This window comes from Lepus europaeus, chromosome 8 (assembly GCF_033115175.1).
Source record: "Lepus europaeus isolate LE1 chromosome 8, mLepTim1.pri, whole genome shotgun sequence".
NCBI lineage: Eukaryota > Metazoa > Chordata > Mammalia > Lagomorpha > Leporidae > Lepus > Lepus europaeus.
In genome coordinates, this window is record NC_084834.1 from 13753756 (window position 1) to 13774669 (window position 20914).

The following is a 20914-nucleotide window of genomic DNA, read 5'->3' on the forward strand; positions in this document are numbered from 1 at the left end:
CTCTGCCCCTGGGTGCCCGCGGGGTTGCCGGAGCTCCTGGAGCGAGAAGGGGGCTTTCCTAGTCCCTCCGGGACCGGGAAGCGGTCGCCCAGCGACTCCTGGTCCCGAACCCCTGGCCAGTGCTCTGGAGCTGCGGTGGCATCCTCGGCTCTCTGCCAGGAAGGATGTGCTTCCTGGCAGAGAGAGGGGCCGCGGTGCGAGTCGGGTGCTCCGACACGGGGCCGTGTGTGCTCCCGGGTTCTCAGCTTGGCTGCACGCTGCCTGGGCCTGTGTGCAAGGCGTCCGTTTCTCCCCGCTGGGGTCTCCTAACCCGTCCGGGAGGGGGCTATGCTTCCTGTTCCCCACGTCTGCTCCTGCCATGGCCCCGTCCGGTGCAGCAGTCCCACCAGCATGCCTTGAGTTGCCACGCAGGCTGCGAGTGCAGAAGGCTCCCGGGACCTGGCGTGGAGTGCCCCACTGCCCCTGGTGGCCCAGTGTGCGCAGGGGACTTAGGCGCGGGCACGCCGCGCTCCGCAAGGATGGTCCTCTGGGCCTCTGCTTCTCCTGAGATGTCCTTGCCCCGGCCCCTCCCCGGCCCGGCCCTGGTGCCTGCCTTCAGTTTCCCTTCGGTGGGATTTTTTGTTGCGTAGGCACACGCCCGTGCTTCTCCTTACTGACCTAGGTACCCACGTTAGGCGAGGGGAGATGTGGGGCTGGGAGAACCTTTTCTGCCTGATCTTCTAGGCGGAGGCAGGTGTGTTGTCTGAAAAGACCCTCACTCAACTCAGGCCAAGTATGCTATGTACTCTCTCTCTTCTTCCGCAGACACGGCGGAGCCCGGCACCCGGGAACCTCTCCCGGACGTGCCGCCTTCGCGCACGGATGCGCCCGACGTTTGCACCGAGCCCGACCACGGTAGGGGCCCGGGCGTCTTGTGTCCTCTGCCCCTGGGTGCCCGCGGGGTTGCCGGAGCTCCTGGAGCGAGGAGGGGGCTTTCCTAGTCCCTCCGGGACCGGGAAGCGGTCGCCCAGCGACTCCTGGTCCCGAACCCCTGGCCAGTGCTCTGGAGCTGCGGTGGCATCCTCGGCTCTCTGCCAGGAAGGATGTGCTTCCTGGCAGAGAGAGGGGCCGCGGTGCGAGTCGGGTGCTCCGACACGGGGCCGTGTGTGCTCCCGGGTTCTCAGCTTGGCTGCACGCTGCCTGGGCCTGTGTGCAAGGCGTCCGTTTCTCCCCGCTGGGGTCTCCTAACCCGTCCGGGAGGGGGCTATGCTTCCTGTTCCCCACGTCTGCTCCTGCCATGGCCCCGTCCGGTGCAGCAGTCCCACCAGCATGCCTTGAGTTGCCACGCAGGCTGCGAGTGCAGAAGGCTCCCGGGACCTGGCGTGGAGTGCCCCACTGCCCCTGGTGGCCCAGTGTGCGCAGGGGACTTAGGCGCGGGCACGCCGCGCTCCGCAAGGATGGTCCTCTGGGCCTCTGCTTCTCCTGAGATGTCCTTGCCCCGGCCCCTCCCCGGCCCGGCCCTGGTGCCTGCCTTCAGTTTCCCTTCGGTGGGATTTTTTGTTGCGTAGGCACACGCCCGTGCTTCTCCTTACTGACCTAGGTACCCACGTTAGGCGAGGGGAGATGTGGGGCTGGGAGAACCTTTTCTGCCTGATCTTCTAGGCGGAGGCAGGTGTGTTGTCTGAAAAGACCCTCACTCAACTCAGGCCAAGTATGCTATGTACTCTCTCTCTTCTTCCGCAGACACGGCGGAGCCCGGCACCCGGGAACCTCTCCCGGACGTGCCGCCTTCGCGCACGGATGCGCCCGACGTTTGCACCGAGCCCGACCACGGTAGGGGCCCGGGCGTCTTGTGTCCTCTGCCCCTGGGTGCCCGCGGGGTTGCCGGAGCTCCTGGAGCGAGAAGGGGGCTTTCCTAGTCCCTCCGGGACCGGGAAGCGGTCGCCCAGCGACTCCTGGTCCCGAACCCCTGGCCAGTGCTCTGGAGCTGCAGTGGCATCCTCGGCTCTCTGCCAGGAAGGATGTGCTTCCTGGCAGAGAGAGGGGCCGCGGTGCGAGTCGGGTGCTCCGACACGGGGCCGTGTGTGCTCCCGGGTTCTCAGCTTGGCTGCACGCTGCCTGGGCCTGTGTGCAAGGCGTCCGTTTCTCCCCGCTGGGGTCTCCTAACCCGTCCGGGAGGGGGCTATGCTTCCTGTTCCCCACGTCTGCTCCTGCCATGGCCCCGTCCGGTGCAGCAGTCCCACCAGCATGCCTTGAGTTGCCACGCAGGCTGCGAGTGCAGAAGGCTCCCGGGACCTGGCGTGGAGTGCCCCACTGCCCCTGGTGGCCCAGTGTGCGCAGGGGACTTAGGCGCGGGCACGCCGCGCTCCGCAAGGATGGTCCTCTGGGCCTCTGCTTCTCCTGAGATGTCCTTGCCCCGGCCCCTCCCCGGCCCGGCCCTGGTGCCTGCCTTCAGTTTCCCTTCGGTGGGATTTTTTGTTGCGTAGGCACACGCCCGTGCTTCTCCTTACTGACCTAGGTACCCACGTTAGGCGAGGGGAGATGTGGGGCTGGGAGAACCTTTTCTGCCTGATCTTCTAGGCGGAGGCAGGTGTGTTGTCTGAAAAGACCCTCACTCAACTCAGGCCAAGTATGCTATGTACTCTCTCTCTTCTTCCGCAGACACGGCGGAGCCCGGCACCCGGGAACCTCTCCCGGACGTGCCGCCTTCGCGCACGGATGCGCCCGACGTTTGCACCGAGCCCGACCACGGTAGGGGCCCGGGCGTCTTGTGTCCTCTGCCCCTGGGTGCCCGCGGGGTTGCCGGAGCTCCTGGAGCGAGGAGGGGGCTTTCCTAGTCCCTCCGGGACCGGGAAGCGGTCGCCCAGCGACTCCTGGTCCCGAACCCCTGGCCAGTGCTCTGGAGCTGCGGTGGCATCCTCGGCTCTCTGCCAGGAAGGATGTGCTTCCTGGCAGAGAGAGGGGCCGCGGTGCGAGTCGGGTGCTCTGACACGGGGCCGTGTGTGCTCCCGGGTTCTCAGCTTGGCTGCACGCTGCCTGGGCCTGTGTGCAAGGCGTCCGTTTCTCCCCGCTGGGGTCTCCTAACCCGTCCGGGAGGGGGCTATGCTTCCTGTTCCCCACGTCTGCTCCTGCCATGGCCCCGTCCGGTGCAGCAGTCCCACCAGCATGCCTTGAGTTGCCACGCAGGCTGCGAGTGCAGAAGGCTCCCGGGACCTGGCGTGGAGTGCCCCACTGCCCCTGGTGGCCCAGTGTGCGCAGGGGACTTAGGCGCGGGCACGCCGCGCTCCGCAAGGATGGTCCTCTGGGCCTCTGCTTCTCCTGAGATGTCCTTGCCCCGGCCCCTCCCCGGCCCGGCCCTGGTGCCTGCCTTCAGTTTCCCTTCGGTGGGAGTTTTTGTTGCGTAGGCACACGCCCGTGCTTCTCCTTACTGACCTAGGTACCCACGTTAGGCGAGGGGAGATGTGGGGCTGGGAGAACCTTTTCTGCCTGATCTTCTAGGCGGAGGCAGGTGTGTTGTCTGAAAAGACCCTCACTCAACTCAGGCCAAGTATGCTATGTACTCTCTCTCTTCTTCCGCAGACACGGCGGAGCCCGGCACCCGGGAACCTCTCCCGGACGTGCCGCCTTCGCGCACGGATGCGCCCGACGTTTGCACCGAGCCCGACCACGGTAGGGGCCCGGGCATCTTGTGTCCTCTGCCCCTGGGTGCCCGCGGGGTTGCCGGAGCTCCTGGAGCGAGAAGGGGGCTTTCCTAGTCCCTCCGGGACCGGGAAGCGGTCGCCCAGCGACTCCTGGTCCCGAACCCCTGGCCAGTGCTCTGGAGCTGCGGTGGCATCCTCGGCTCTCTGCCAGGAAGGATGTGCTTCCTGGCAGAGAGAGGGGCCGCGGTGCGAGTCGGGTGCTCCGACACGGGGCCGTGTGTGCTCCCGGGTTCTCAGCTTGGCTGCACGCTGCCTGGGCCTGTGTGCAAGGCGTCCGTTTCTCCCCGCTGGGGTCTCCTAACCCGTCCGGGAGGGGGCTATGCTTCCTGTTCCCCACGTCTGCTCCTGCCATGGCCCCGTCCGGTGCAGCAGTCCCACCAGCATGCCTTGAGTTGCCACGCAGGCTGCGAGTGCAGAAGGCTCCCGGGACCTGGCGTGGAGTGCCCCACTGCCCCTGGTGGCCCAGTGTGCGCAGGGGACTTAGGCGCGGGCACACCGCGCTCCGCAAGGATGGTCCTCTGGGCCTCTGCTTCTCCTGAGATGTCCTTGCCCCGGCCCCTCCCCGGCCCGGCCCTGGTGCCTGCCTTCAGTTTCCCTTCGGTGGGATTTTTTGTTGCGTAGGCACACGCCCGTGCTTCTCCTTACTGACCTAGGTACCCACGTTAGGCGAGGGGAGATGTGGGGCTGGGAGAACCTTTTCTGCCTGATCTTCTAGGCGGAGGCAGGTGTGTTGTCTGAAAAGACCCTCACTCAACTCAGGCCAAGTATGCTATGTACTCTCTCTCTTCTTCCGCAGACACGGCGGAGCCCGGCACCCGGGAACCTCTCCCGGACGTGCCGCCTTCGCGCACGGATGCGCCCGACGTTTGCACCGAGCCCGACCACGGTAGGGGCCCGGGCGTCTTGTGTCCTCTGCCCCTGGGTGCCCGCGGGGTTGCCGGAGCTCCTGGAGCGAGGAGGGGGCTTTCCTAGTCCCTCCGGGACCGGGAAGCGGTCGCCCAGCGACTCCTGGTCCCGAACCCCTGGCCAGTGCTCTGGAGCTGCGGTGGCATCCTCGGCTCTCTGCCAGGAAGGATGTGCTTCCTGGCAGAGAGAGGGGCCGCGGTGCGAGTCGGGTGCTCCGACACGGGGCCGTGTGTGCTCCCGGGTTCTCAGCTTGGCTGCACGCTGCCTGGGCCTGTGTGCAAGGCGTCCGTTTCTCCCCGCTGGGGTCTCCTAACCCGTCCGGGAGGGGGCTATGCTTCCTGTTCCCCACGTCTGCTCCTGCCATGGCCCCGTCCGGTGCAGCAGTCCCACCAGCATGCCTTGAGTTGCCACGCAGGCTGCGAGTGCAGAAGGCTCCCGGGACCTGGCGTGGAGTGCCCCACTGCCCCTGGTGGCCCAGTGTGCGCAGGGGACTTAGGCGCGGGCACGCCGCGCTCCGCAAGGATGGTCCTCTGGGCCTCTGCTTCTCCTGAGATGTCCTTGCCCCGGCCCCTCCCCGGCCCGGCCCTGGTGCCTGCCTTCAGTTTCCCTTCGGTGGGAGTTTTTGTTGCGTAGGCACACGCCCGTGCTTCTCCTTACTGACCTAGGTACCCACGTTAGGCGAGGGGAGATGTGGGGCTGGGAGAACCTTTTCTGCCTGATCTTCTAGGCGGAGGCAGGTGTGTTGTCTGAAAAGACCCTCACTCAACTCAGGCCAAGTATGCTATGTACTCTCTCTCTTCTTCCGCAGACACGGCGGAGCCCGGCACCCGGGAACCTCTTCCGGACGTGCCGCCTTCGCGCACGGATGCGCCCGACGTTTGCACCGAGCCCGACCACGGTAGGGGCCCGGGCGTCTTGTGTCCTCTGCCCCTGGGTGCCCGCGGGGTTGCCGGAGCTCCTGGAGCGAGGAGGGGGCTTTCCTAGTCCCTCCGGGACCGGGAAGCGGTCGCCCAGCGACTCCTGGTCCCGAACCCCTGGCCAGTGCTCTGGAGCTGCGGTGGCATCCTCGGCTCTCTGCCAGGAAGGATGTGCTTCCTGGCAGAGAGAGGGGCCGCGGTGCGAGTCGGGTGCTCCGACACGGGGCCGTGTGTGCTCCCGGGTTCTCAGCTTGGCTGCACGCTGCCTGGGCCTGTGTGCAAGGCGTCCGTTTCTCCCCGCTGGGGTCTCCTAACCCGTCCAGGAGGGGGCTATGCTTCCTGTTCCCCACGTCTGCTCCTGCCATGGCCCCGTCCGGTGCAGCAGTCCCACCAGCATGCCTTGAGTTGCCACGCAGGCTGCGAGTGCAGATGGCTCCCAGGACCTGGCGTGGAGTGCCCCACTGCCCCTGGTGGCCCAGTGTGCGCAGGGGACTTAGGCGCGGGCACGCCGCGCTCCGCAAGGATGGTCCTCTGGGCCTCTGCTTCTCCTGAGATGTCCTTGCCCCGGCCCCTCCCCGGCCCGGCCCTGGTGCCTGCCTTCAGTTTCCCTTCGGTGGGATTTTTTGTTGCGTAGGCACACGCCCGTGCTGAGTTGCCAGAGCTCCTGGAGTGAGAATGAGGGCTTTCCTATTCCCTCTTGGTCGGGAAGCTGTCTCCTAGTGATTATTTTTTCCTAGAAGTTGTCCTGTGTCCTAAGATTCCCTTGTCTTTTGCTTTCATGTATTTTTCATTTTGTCTATCAGTGTTTGAACTTGTTTAAAAGTGCTTTTTGAATCTCTTTTGCTTCGCTTTTCCTAACCTTTCTTAAATGTTTTCTTTTTTTTTTGTTTCTGTCCCTTAGTGGCACAGTCTCTCTCCGTGACCATTTTGTCTTTGCACTCTAATATGTATTTTGTTTCCTGTAATTTGCCATGATTTAGGAGATTTTTCTCAGTGTCCTCTTTCTGTGAATCCAAGATTTTCTGTTTTTTTCTGTTTCTTTGTAGGTGCTGTGGTTTCTCTAATCTTGTTACACAAGGTTGTCCCCAAACTTGTAGCGCCCTCAGTTGAACTTATGAGCAGTCTCTTTGGCTCATGTGTGGTTTGTGCTTTAGAGTTACTGGTTTTGTTCCTTTTGATGTGACATTTTTGTGGTGGAATGTTATTGCTAAGTGTCTAATTATTCTGACAACGTGTCTGTGTTTTCAACCTGTTTTGGAATCTTCATACTTTTGCTCAATATAGATGCATTTCTTCAGTGTAGAGGTGCTCGTGTGCAAGTCGTGTCCTCCCTGACTGCCATTTGTCCTCATGAATCCTATCATTGGCTGAACACTGCTGCATAATGACTCGGCATTTTTGAATGTTCTCCGAGCCTTTTAGTTTTTCTTCCTTACTGTTTAGTTAGGAAATTATTTTTTGTTATTCTATACTAATGCTGAATGGAATCTGTCTTCTCAGTCACTCAATTCAGTATGCCTGGATCCTTCCATGGATGATATAATAGCAGAACCCTAATCAAGTGTCAAGTTTTTTCGCTGAACCTAATGCTGCAGTGTGCAGTGGAGCCAACCTGCACCTACATTTGCATGTCGTTCCATTCCTGTTTTCCCCATTCGAACATTTGTAAATATAGTAGAAATTTTTTCAGATATCGTCTGAGATGATGCCAAACTAAAAAACACTTTTGGACTACCTGTGACTTTACTTGTCTCCCAAGTAGACACCATTTGTCCCATTTGTACGTTACCAGATCTCTCATTACATCTTTCTCTATTCTTTGGATGTCTGGAATTGTCTTTGCAATTAGGAGTATCAAGATATGTCCTTGGACAGAAAGAAAACCTTTAAGAATGAGTGGAGCACAGGAAATGATTTTACTCCAGCTGTTTGAAATCCATGAGCCATTTCCCATAATGCATGTTTCCCTGTACGGGATCATGAGTCAGAATTGTCAGGAATATCCATTGTGAGTGTGTTCATCTCTGTGTTTCAGAGATATTGATTTTATTCCTCTCTGATGTGGAAATGGGTATACTGTCTGAAAAATCACCGAGGACTTATTTTCTTTCCCTTGCCCAAAGACCTGATGATTACATGGGAATCTGACATTTAGGATGGTATGATAACTGATCAAACCCAAACTGTGTCCAATGCTGCTAGCACCAGTCTCCCTTTGGGTACACTTCTGTTCTGACCTCTGTTCTCTTGAGCACTTGATGTGCTCACATATCAGAATGCCTTACAAGTTCCTTTGATATTCTCTGCTGATCCTTTCTCTGAACACTAGGGGTTACTTTTTCAATTTTTCCTTTGTGTTTCTTAGGTTGCTGGAAACCTTTGATTTTCTGTCCTGGAAGGATAGAGTTCCTAGGTACAACATTGCTCTTGGGGCACATTTACTGAGATAGCCAGTTTGCTTCCTGTGGCTCTACACTGGCCTCACAGGTGCACACTCAATATGCACTTTCCAAGATTACAAAGATGTTCAGTTTCTCTCTCCTTATGCTTTTGCAGCTGTTTATGGTCACTGCAATGCTTGGTACACAAGTTCTATACCACCACGTGCCATACACTTTTTTCCTTGTAGTATTCTATCTTTGCATTTGGTACTTCTGATATGTAGTTGATTGTTAGTTTATGATGTCTCAGAAACCTCCAGAAAGTGTTGATTTTGAGTACCATTTGCTCGGATGTCAAATCATTGATTTGCTTGTAATAGCAGGTCGAATGTGTTTTCTCAACCTATCCTAAGACAATTTTAGGTATATCTGCATCAGAATCAATCTAACCAACAGGGAAATCCTAACCATTTCCACACATATACCTGGCCCAAATCCTCCATGCAAAGAGAAGGGCATGCCTGAGCTTGGCATTTGTCAGACATGTCATTTGTACTCTGTTGCTTTACTGAAGAGTTGGCATGGTTGTTTAGTAGCTTGTCGCATCGTATCTACATTTCTGGAGCCCTCCATGAAGGATAAACTTGCCTAAATATTTGCATGACTTTGTCATGTGAATTTAAGTCTTCAGTTGCTGTCCAGGAGGGACCAGATTCCTTGATGGAGTTATCCATGTGGCTCCTGTACTAGGGACAGTGGGTTGTGCATCATATTATTCTTTTTTTTGAATTTTTTTATTTAATAAATGTGAATTTACAAAGAGAAATTGTAGTGTTGTGGCTTCCCCCCCAACCTCCCTCCCTCCCACGGCCCTCTCCTCTCCCACTCCCTCTCCCATCCTGCCCTTCATTGAGTTTCATTTTCAATTACCTTCATACACTGAAGATCAACTTAGTATATATACTAAGCAAGGATTTCAACAGGCTGCCCTCACACAACTGCACAAGGTATAGGGTATTGTTCGACTAGTAGTGTTGTTTATAAGTTTCATAGTAAAACACATTAAGGACAGAGATCCTACATGGGGAGCATGTACCCAGTGACTCCCGTTGTTGATTTAACAATTGGCACTTATTTATGACATCAGCAATCACCCGAGAATCTTGCAGTGAGCTGTCTAGGCTATGGAAGCCCCTTGAGTTCACCAACTCTGAACTTGTTTAGTCAAGGCCGTATCACAGTGGAGGTTCCTTCCTCCCTTCAGAGAAAAGCGCCTCTCTCCTTGATGGCCTGCTCCTTCTGCTGGGGTCTTGTTCACCAGGATCTTTCATTTAGATTATTTTTGCCACCGTGTCATGGCTTTCCATGCCTGTGAGACTCTCATGGACCTTTTAGCCAGATTCGAATGTCCCAAGGGTTGATTCTGAGGCAGGAGTGCTGTTTTGGGCGTTTGCCATTCTATGAGTCTGCTGTGTGTCCTGCTTCCCCCGCAGGATCATTCTTTGCCTTTTAATTCTATCCTTCATTATTTGCTTACACTGGTCTTATTTGTGAGATCTCTTCGACATATACCCTATCTTTTGGATCGGTTGTGTATTTATACTTATCACTTTACCAAGTGCACTGGCATTGGTACCTGCCTCCTTGGTAAGACTGAGTTGAAATCCCCTGGCGCATTTCTAGTGCCACCATTGGAGGTAAGTCCGAGTGAGCATGTGCCAACCTATATATCGCCTCCCTCTCTTATTCCCACTCCTATGTAATAGAGATCACTTTTCTGTTAATTTTAAATGCCTAAGAATGATTGTGTATTGATTACAGAGTTCAACCAGTGGTCGTATGTAGAACAAACAGAGCAACAACAATAACAACAACAAAAATACTAAAAGGAATAAAATAGTAAGTTGTTCCTCAATAGTCTAGGCAAGGGCTGATCATGTCATTGTTTCTCATAGTGTCCATTTCACTTCAATGGGTATCATTTTAGATACTCGTTCAGTTGCCATCGATCAGGGAGAACATATGATATTTGTCCCTTTTGGACTGGCTTATTTCACTCAGCATGATGTTTTCCAGCTTCCTCCATTTTGTTGTGAATGCCCGGATTTCATTGTTTTTTTACTGCTGTATAGTGTTCCATAGAGTACATATCCCATAGTTTCTTTATCCAGTCATCCGTTGATGGACATTTAGGTTGATTCCATGTCTTAGCTATTGTGAATTGAGCTGCAACAAATATTGAGGTGCAAATGGCTCTTTTTTCTCCCCTTTAATTCCATTTGGGTAAATTCCAAGGAGTGGGATGGCTGGGTCATGTGTAGTGCTATATTCAGGTTCCTGAGGACTCTCCAAACTGTCTTCCATAGTGGCTTTACCAGTTTGCATTCCCACCAACAGTGGATTAGTGTCCCTTTTCCCCTACATCCTCGCCAGCATCTGTTGTTGGTTGATTTCTGTATGTAAGCCAATCTAACCGGGGTGAGGTGAAACCTCATTGTGGTTTTGATCTGCATTTCCCTGATGGCTAGGGATCCTGAACATTTTTTCATGTGCCTGTTGGCCATTTGGATTTCCTCTTTTGAAAAATGTCTGTTAAGGACCTTGGCCCATTTTTTATTGGGTTGTTTGTTTTGATTTTGTGGTGTTTTTTTGATCATTTTATAGATTCTAGTTGTTAATCCTTTATCTGTTGTGTAGTTTGCAAATAATGTCTCCCATTCTGTCGGTTGCCTCTTCACTTTCTTGACTGTTTCCTTTGCTGTAAAGAAACTCTTCAATTTGAGGTAATCCCATTTGTTTATTTTATCTTTGATTACCCGTGCCTCTGGGGTCTTCTCCAGGAATTCTTTGCCTGTTCCAATATCTTGAAGGGTTTCCCCTATGCTCTCAATTAGTTTTATGGTGTTGTGGCGCATCTCTAGTTCTTTGATCCATGTTGAGTGGATTTTTGTATAAGGTGCAAGGTAGGGGTCTTGCTTCATACTTCGACATGTGGACATCCAGTTTTCCAATCACCATTTGTTGAAGAGGCTGTCCTTGTTCCAGGGGTTGGTTTTAGGTCCTTTGTCAAATATGAGTTGGTAATAGATGTTTGGATTGATCTCCGGTGTTTCTATTCTGTTCCATTGGTCTATCCATCTGTTTGATCTGTCCATTGGTGAGAGTGGGGTGTTGAAGTCCCCTGTTACTATTGTATTTGAATCTATATCTCCCTTTAAATCCTTTAGTAATTCTTTCAGGTAGCCAGGCACCCTGTTATTAGGTGCGTATGCATTTATAATAGTAATGTCTTCCTGTTGGGTAGATCCTTTAATCATTATATAGTGCCCTTCTCTGTCTCTTTTAATAGTTTTTATGTTCAAGTCTATTTTGTCTGATATCAGGATGGCCACTCCAGCTCTTTTTTGATTTCTGTTAGCTTGGAGTATCTTTTTCCATCCTTTCACTTTCAGTCTGCGTGCATCTTTGCTGATAAGGTGTGTCTCCTGAAGGCAGCATATAGATGGATTCTCTTTCTTGATCCAATCAGCTAGTCTATGTCTTTTGGTAGTAGAATTAAGACCATTCACATTCAGTGTGATTACTGTTAAGTACTGTCTTTTCTCATTCATGTTTCCTAAAGGAGCTGTTTATGTATTTTGAACTTTGTGTGTAGGTTACTCTACATTCGCTTTTTTTGGTAGTGAAGTTCTTGTTTTTGTATTTCTGTGTGCAGCACATCTTTGAGCAAGTGTTGTAGGGCTGGATGCATGGTTACAAATCCTTTCAGTTTCTGTTTGTCTTGGAAGATCTTTATTTCCCCTTCATTCATAAATGATAGCTTTGCAGGGTATAGTATTCTAGGTTGGCATTGTTTGTCTTTTAAAACTTGAAATATATCATGCCATTGTCTCCTTGCCTGTAGTGTTTGTGATGAGAAGTCTGGGGTGAGTCTGATTAACTTACCCCTGAATGTGATCTGTCGTTTTTCTCTGGCACATTTTAGGATTTGTTCTTTGTGTGTCACTGAGCTGAGTGTTGCCACAATGTGTCATGGTGAATTTCTCTTCTGGTCTACCCTGTTTGGAGTCCTGGCTATCTTTGAATTTGCCTGTTGTTATCCAGTTGCCTTTGTTTGAAGTTTTCTGATGTTATTTCATTGAAAACACCTTCCAATCCATTCTCTCTTTCCACCCCCTCAGGGACTCCTATTAACTGAACATTACACCGTTTGATTGAATCTTGTAGGTCTCCGACCATATTTTTTTAATTTTTTCATTTCTTCTTCCTGCGTTTGAACTGACTGTATTATTTCTGGAAGTTTGTCTTCGAATTCTGATATTCGGTCTTCTATTTCATCTGTTTGATTTCCGGGGGAATCCACGGTGTTTTTATATGGTCAATTGAGTTTTTCATTTCCAGTATTTCATTCTGGCTTCTCTTTAGGATCTCTAATCCTTGGGCTTGTTTTTCATTCCACTCTCGACACTGTTTCTCATTATTTCTAAGTAATCTTATTATTAATTTTCTGAATTCTTTTTCTGGCATGGTTTAAAATTCTTCTTCTTCAGCCTCTGTTATGGTTGGTTTAGCCTGCTCCATTGGCAAGTTTATGTGTTCTTCTATCTTCTTGTTGTGGGTTTTTGTTTTGTTTTTTGGCATTCCGTCTGGGTGGTTTTTCAGGTTGATTTCCCTCTGCTGTGGGCTGCTGAGTCTGTACCAATATCCAGTGTAAGCAGGCTGCTCTGCTTCTAGAGTTTGCTTATTTATGTTTTGCTTATTTATTTATTTTTTGTAACTTGTGTGGGCTGGTGTCAGGGCTTTCAGGTGCCAATCTCTGCCCCTTGGGGGCTGGTTTCCTTGTTCCTATGTTCGCCCTTATGTGTCTGTGCCTGGGGTTCGTTGGTCAGCCACTCTCACTGCACCTCCTGCGTGAGGAGTGTCAAGTAGCTCCAGACCACCTTTGGACTCTGCCCCTGCTGCTTCCTCCTCCGAAGCAGAGGCCAGCCTCCTTTAAGCCCGAATGTAAACAAACAGGATGGCTGCACTCTGCCTGCTGCAGCTCTGATTGTGGGTGGGGCGGCTCCTAAGGATCCTTGCGTTTTCGATCCTTCAGTGCATCCCCCTGGATCCTGCCCTCTTCCTGTGGGTGCTATTTAATTTTTTTTTCTTTCTGGAAACTTGAGTAGACTGGTGTCAGGGCTATGAGCTGCCCTCCCTCGCTGCCTGCCCCTGCGCAAGGAGTGCAGTGTCCCTCCACTCCACCTTTGGGCCCCACCTCCGAAGGTTCGTGTGGAGGCAGAGGCAGTTCTCCTTTAAGCCCATATGTAAACAAACAAGATGGCTGCTCCCCGCCCGCTGCAGCTCCGATTTGGGGGAGGGATCCTGGATCCTGAATCGGGTTGTGCATCATATTGTTCTTTCGTGGCTCCCACTGGGACATGGAGAGAGCACTTTCTGAATTACTGGATGTCGGAGGCCACCCGACAAACCACATGGAGACACGCAGCAGTCAGTCAATTCATCACCACGTTTATTGCCTCGTCGCGTTCCAAGCCAAAGTAGGGGGCCCGGCGATGAGGGACTGGAGGCAGTCTCCCTAAGGAAACCCTTCAGTCTCTAGCCACGAGCACCAAGAAACACAAGGGTATATACCCCAGGCCCCATACAGATAACATTCATTGTGTGCAATCATGCATAGCACAGGAACGAAACAAGTTTACAAGGTAGCAAAGATCAGGGTACAAGCTCTGCAGATAGAGCAAAGAACATCATAAACCTTCATCAGAAGTCACATCCTGCCTGCAGGAATGTGGGATGAAAAATCTTGTGCCTACAGAACAAAAGTACAGGAAACAGGATTAGATAAGGGACAGCGTCAGCCTGCTGCATCTCATGTCGGGCCAGGGCCACTAGCCCCGACAACTGGATCCTTTCTTTTCATCTGTGACTGTTGTCTCATTTTCTCCAAGTGGAAGGGAAATTCTTTAAACTCACATGATTGCCAAGGACATAAACAAACCTCTAAGAATGATTTTCAACTTGCCAGTTGTTTTTCTCTCAAAACATGACAACATCTCCCCATTTTCTCCTAATTTGAATTTTTATAGACTTAGCCTTATTATGTCTCAGAAAACTTGTGAACATCCACATTATGAGAATGTGTTGTTTGGGTTGGAGATCACTTGTGTTCCTGCTTTCTGACATGGAGTTGGATCTGCATCTGAAAATCTACTTAGGCAACTTTTGTTTTTTCTTCCACAGGAAGTATGATAGTCTCACTGGAGTCAGACCCAGAATCAGGCATGGTGACTGACTAGAGCCTTTCAGTGGCAAATGATACCATGCCTCAGCTCAGTAGGGGTCCATATGTTTTATGTCTTCTGATCTATGAGATGCTGAAAATTTCATGTGGCATAAGTTCTGAGAACTCCTCTTCAATATGGCTACCATGCTTTCAGGCTAATGCTGAGAGCTACTTTTCCCAGAATGTTTGGCTATGTTTTCTTAATGTTCCTGAAACCTTTAGTTTCTGCCACGGAAGGATGTATTTCCTCGATAGAGATTTGCCCATGTGACACCTGTACAAGACCATCATGTGGAAGCACATCTTCTCTCACTGGCCACAGTTGCACATTCTATGGGCACTTTGCAAGTTACCAGAAACTTTGGGATTTTCTATCTTTACCCTTTGCTATATCCTAAGGTCATCTGATGCTTTGTTCTCAGCTGCTGTTCAAATACAAAAAAAAATCTTGAAGAAATTTAAAATAAGAATTGTATTTTTCAAAACAACTCTCCTATCTATCTGTTTTGTTCTCTTTTTTTTTTTTTTTGACAGGCAGAGTGGACAGCGAGAGAAAGAGACAGAGAGAAAGGTCTTCCTTTTGCCGTTGGTTCACCCTCCAATGGCCACCGCGGTAGGCGCGCTGTGGCCGGCGCACCGCGCTGATCCGATGGCAGGAGCCAGGTGCTTCTCCTGGTCTCCCATGGGGTGCAGGGCCCAAGCACTTGGGCCATCCTCCACTGCACTCCCTGGCCACAGCAGAGAGCTGGCCTGGAAGAGGGGCAACCGGGACAGGATTGGTGCCCCGACCGGGACTAGAACCCGGTGTGCCGGCGCCGCAAGGCGGAGGATTAGCCTATTGAGCTGCGGCGCCGGCCTCTGTTTTGTTCTCATGCGTTTTCCTTTACTTCTCTTTTGGGGGTACCATAAAGTTCATGACAATCATCATTATGAATTAAACATGGTGGGGTGTAAAATAATTTATTTTAAACCATGTGCATATTGATATGGGCCTGTTTTCTGAAAACACCATTAGACAGCCTTAGTTCTTTTCATCAACAGAATAAGTAACACCACAATGGAAATCCAATCAGTGTCAAGGTGTGTGACTGACCATGATCTTCAGCCCAAATCTAGAGTGGAACCACACTTTCCTTTTGCACTTTATCTTCTTAGTTACTGAAAAGCACTTTGGTGTATTTCCTTAGGATTTCTTCTTACTTCCATACAGTTTCTTTAAGTTTACACAAAGAATCCATTTTCAAAATATTCATGTGACCACTAACTTGACTTGGTCTCTTCAGTTGTTATCCAGGAAGGATGGAATTGCTCAGCAGAGATTGTCCTTGAGGGCTCTAATCTAAGGCAAAGCTTTTGTTTCATGTTGTTCTCTGTGTGGCTCCCAGCAGAACACGGAATGGGCACTTTCCAAGTTACCGTATCCTTTCCTTTTGTCTATACCTGGCTTTTTCTTTATTGAGGGGTGTTTGCAATTGTTAAGTCACAAATGATATTTAAGGATAGAAATAAGGAATCTAAGGATATATTTGAAATTGGCATTTTTGTTGCTGAATCATTAAATCTATGAGCCACTTTCTCATTGTACCTCTCTTTATAAACCTATGTTTCTCTTGTGTCAGAAAACTCATGAAAATCCACATTATGAGCATATATTTCTATGGGTTCAAATAATGTTTTCCTGTTGTCAGTTGATAAAATGATTGCATTCTGCAAATATCCTAAGAAAACTTTTGATTTACCTTCCACAGGTGATTTAATGCTACCCTGGAGTGTGCACCAGTGTAAGGTATGATGACCGAGTAAAAACATTTTGCAATGGCAGCTGAAGCCTTCTGTCCTCTGCATTCTGAGTTACTAAAGAGCTGAGTTAGTGTCAGTCCTTAGTATTTTTCTTCATTTCTATGCACTTCCTTTAACCTAACACTAGGGGCTACTTTTCAAAAATATCTGTTTGAGTTTTCTCACTTTGCTTGAAAACCTTAGTTTCCTCACAGGAAGGAATACTTTAGTAGAGAATTGTCATTGAGGTATCTAAACTAAGACTAGTGTTTTGCTTCATGTTTTTCTATCATTTGTTTGCTGGAGTACACTGAGTGGGAATTTTCCAACTTGCCAGTTTCTTTCATTTTTTTCCATCCTTTTCCTTTGGCTTTACCAAGGGGTAGTGTAGCGGTCAGTACACAATGTATTCAAAGACAAAAATTAAACAATGTAAGAAGGAAGTTAGCATTAGGACTTGTTTTGCTCCCCCAAATTGTTAAACCTGTGCATCAAGTTCTCATCCATTGTATTTACATAAACTTACCTCTTAGAAGTCTCATGAAGTCCACATCATGGGTGCATTATGTTTCAGTATATTTTTTCTTTTACTGTTGCTCCATGTTGAAATGAATATGTTGTCTTCAAATATACTAAGACAACCCCTGGTTTTTCTTCAACATAAGAAATTTCTCCCACCACTCCAAACCAGAACAGTGTCATGTATATTCACTGACCAAAATCCTCCAGTGGTAGAAGATGAGAAGTCTGACCTTCTATGGGACCACCCGTGTCTACTGTACTCTGTCTTCTGAGTTACTGGAGAGCACAGTTGACATGATTCCTTAGGATATTTTTTCCCGATAAACTTCATTTCACCTCACAGTATGAACTAAGCTTTCTAGAATGCTTGCACATGTTTTCTAATGTTGTTTGACATCTTCAGTTTCTGTGCATGAAGAATGGACGGAATTCCTGGGTAGAGAATTGCCCAAGAGGCACCTAAAATCAGAAAAGTGTTTTGCATTGTTATTCTATTGTTGTCTCAAAGTTGCACGCTGCATGGACACTTTTCATGTTACCAGATAGTATCAGTATCTCCTTATGCCTTTGCCATAATGCAGGGTAATTTCAGTGCTTTCTACACAAATAGTGTTCAAAGGTAAAAATAAGACACCTAAAAATGAATCCAGAACATATATTTTCCTTAGCCTTTCTACATGAAGTCTCAGAAACCTCATGAAAATCCCCATTGTAAGTGTAGGATGCTGGTATTTAAAGTAGTTTGTTATTACTATCTGATACTGAGATGAGTCTGTCTTATGAAAATATTTTAAGACAGCTTTAGTTTTTTCTGCAATGGAATGAATGACACTCCAGGGGAATCCCATTCGGTGTCAAATATGGTGACTGACAAAAATCTTCCACGGGGAGAGGATACCAGGCCTAACCTTGCAGTGGGCCTACTGATGTTTTCTCTCCTCTTTTTCTTACTTATTATGAGTATAGCTGGCCTGATTCCTTAGGGTTTTCTCTATTTCTTTTAAAGATTTTTAAAATTTATTTATTTGCGAGGTAGAATTACAGACAGTGAGAGAGAGACAGAGAAAGGTCTTCCATCTGCTGGTTCACTCCCCAAATGACCACAATAGCCAGAGTTGCACCGGTCCAAAGACAGCAGACAAGAGCTTCTTCCAGGCCTTCCACATGGGTGCAGGGGCTGGAGCACTTGGGCCAACTTCTACTGCTTTCCCAGGCCATGGTGGAGAGCTGGACCAGAAGAGAAGCAACTGCGACTAGAACCGGTACCTATATGAGATGCTGGCACTGCAGGTGGAGGATTAACCTACTGTGCCAAAGCACCAGTATTTTATCTTTCTGGACAAATCTTTTAACTTTACACTAAGAACTATTGTGCAGAAATGTTTGTAGAAGTTTTCTAACTTGGCTTGGACTCTTCAGATCCTGTGCAGGAAGCATGGAGTTCCTTGCCAGGGAATTTCCCGTGGAGCAATTCACCTCATCTACTCCATTTTTTTATTCCTCCTATTCTATCCTTGACTCCTAGAGAAACACCAAATGGGCACTTTCCAAGTTACCAGACCTTTGATTTTTATCATAAATCTTTTTGTCTTCTGAAAGAGTAGTTGTGATTGTTAAGATACAAATAATAGTCAAGGATAAAAGGGGAAAAAAAAACCTAAGAATGAATTTAAACAAGAATTTTGTTCTAAAATTGTTAAACTATGGGCTTTTTCATTATCCATATTTTAAGAAACTGATTTTAATGATGTATCAGAAAACTCATTCAAGTCCACAATAGGAGCCAATTTTCTTGGATTTCAAATTTATTTTGCTGCCATCAGATGTTGAGATGGGTCTGTTGTCTGAAATATCTTGACAACTTTTGTTTGTCATTCTGCAGGTGCTGTAATGCTACCGCTGCTGTTGACACAATACCAGGTAGGGTGAATGGCCAAAATCTCGAAATGGCACAGGATGCCACGCCTGAGCCTAGATGGGCCCACCTATGTCCTCTGTCCTCTGCATTCCAAGTGGCTGGAAAGCTGAGTTAGGATCTCTTCTCCTTAAGATTTTCTTTTCTTTTCTCTGTATTTTACTTAACGTAAGACTAAGGACTACTATTTCAAAATGTTTGTTTTAAACTTTGCTTGAAATATCTTCAGTTTCTTCCCCTGGTGGGTGAAGTTCCTTGGTAGAGAATTGCCCATGAGGCCCATAAACTAAGACTACATAGTCTTCATGTTTTCCTCACACTTGTTTGAAGCACAACACTGAATTCACATTTTCCAAGCTACAAGTTTGTTTCATTTTTTTCTTATCCTTCATTAAATGTAGTTCTAATGCTGCAACACAATTTGGTATTCAAAGACAAAAACTAAAATATAAGAATCAAGGTACAACAGGAAGTTGTTTTGGTCCAAAAGAACAATTACTCTAGGTGTCAATTTGCTCATCAATGGTATCTTTTCATAAGCTTATCTCTAAGCTGTCTCAGAAACCTCCTGAACTCCACACCATGAGTGTATCATGCTCTCACCTAACATTATTTTTCCTGCTCCCTGGTGTTTCTTCAGCAGAACAAATTACCCTGCTACTGCAGACCAGACCAGTGTCCAGTATAATGACTGAGCGAATTCTCCAGCAGGAGAGGATGCCAAGCCTGAGCTTGGTATGGGCCCACCCAGTGCACTGTCCTCTGACTTCTGAGTTACAGAAGAGCACAGTTACCATGACTCCTTAGGATTTTTTTCCCCATGCACTTCATTTAACCTCACAGTAAGCACTGCTTGCACAAGTTTTCTATTTTTGCTTGACACATTCAGTTTCTGTCCAAGAATGGATGGAATTCCTGTGTAGAGAATTGCCCAAGAGGCACCTACAACAATGGACACTTTCTTTTTCTTTTTCTTTTTTTTTTTTTTGACAGGCAGAGTGGACAGTGAGAGAGAGAGACAGAGAGAAAGGTCTTCCTTTTGCCATTTACCCTCCAATGGCCACCACAGCCGGCACATTGCGCTGATCCGAAGCCAGGAGCCAGGTGCTTCTCCTGGTCTCCCATGCAGGTGCAGGGCCTAAACACTTGGACCATCCTCCACTGCACTCGCGGGGCATAGCAGAGAGCAGGCCTGGAAGAGGGCAACTGGGCCAGAATATGGTGCCCCGACAGGGACTAGAACCCGGTGTGCCGGCGCCACAGGGCCGAGGATTAGCCTATTGAGCCACGGCGCCGGCCAATGGACACTTTCCAAGCTACCAGGTCCTTTCAGTTTACCTGCCCTTATTCTTTTGCATTATCAGGGGTTAATTCCAATGCTTTGTACACAAAGAGCATTCAAAGATAAAGGTGAATCTTCTAAAAATGAAGAGTAGGGATTTGTTGGGTTCAGAAAGTATAATATCTATGGTTTTTCCTAACACATATTTTCCTTAAATTGTCTGCATGAAGTCTCAGAAACCTCATGAAAATACTCCTTTATGAGTGTGTGACACTTGGCTTTAAAGTACTTTTTTTGCCACTCTCTCTCTCATACTGAGTTTACTTTATGAATATGTCCTAAGAAAACTTAGGTTTTATCTTCAGTGAAATAAATAATGCCACTCCTGGAATCTGACCCCATGTCAAGTATGGCAATTGACTGGAATCCTGCATTGGAAGAGGATTCCAGGGCACAGCTGTGTCCTCTGTCCACTCAGTTACTCAAGAGCTCCATTGGCATGATTTCTTAGGGCTTCCTCTTAACTTCTCCACAGTAGTACCAGCAAGCACTCTGCAAACCTAGGTTATTATTGGGAAAAGGCAATTTTTTTACAGGGTGAAGTTTGGTTCATAACCTGGAGACATGTATTATCAGTTCCTTCTCGTGTGTGTCTTTTCTTGGTTTAATGATGTTTACCTCATGTCTTAGGTGAAATCTTTAGGGGCAGTTCTTTAATCAGGAATTAGGATATCTCCAGAATCTGAGAATATTATTTCACTTTTTATTTCAACAGAAATGGAACCATCTCTTCATATCTGGTGCTTTGGAACAACAGTAATCGACCCTATAAAGCAGAGCTGCAAAACTCACATCTAGTAGGGGGCCGCCCAACTCTCTGAAATGTATCATTTTACTTAATTCAATGGTAGCACATTCACAGCTGAACATCACTAATTTTCCTACACTCTAACGTGCAGCTAAGAGTGTTTTTAGAAAAAAAATTGACAGATATTTCTTTCTGTCCAGAAATAAACAAATTGGCTCGTAACTGACTTCAAAGGAGTCATGTTTTCTGACTGTGCGGAAATCATGTTGTACACTTCACACTTCGCAATCTTATTCAAAAAGGAATATATAATGATCTGATTCCAAAATTTCAGCTCAACCCATTTCAGTCTTTAATTTCCAATTCCATTGTTCAAAGGGACATGCAACAGTTACTATAAAATCAGTATTTAAGGATACAGTGAAATATATAAAAACA

The 20914-nt window shown here is 48.7% G+C and overlaps 1 protein-coding gene and 1 long non-coding RNA gene across 2 annotated transcripts in view; both read left to right on the top strand.

Annotated features, from left to right (window-relative positions):
• LOC133765216 (rho GTPase-activating protein 20-like) overlaps positions 1 to 14183 on the top strand; it is a 134362-nt gene extending 120179 nt beyond the window's left edge. Inside the window, exon 17 of the mRNA XM_062198877.1 lies at positions 14128 to 14183. Within this exon, the coding sequence (XP_062054861.1) occupies positions 14128 to 14183 (56 nt within the window). The remainder of the gene's footprint in view (positions 1 to 14127) is intronic.
• Positions 14184 to 15917: 1734 nt separating this feature from the next.
• LOC133765474 (uncharacterized) lies at positions 15918 to 20702 on the top strand. Its single transcript, XR_009866596.1, has 3 exons — positions 15918 to 15956; positions 18354 to 18391; positions 20444 to 20702. It is a non-coding gene; the product is annotated as an uncharacterized LOC133765474 (long non-coding RNA).
• Positions 20703 to 20914: the final 212 nt, after the last annotated feature.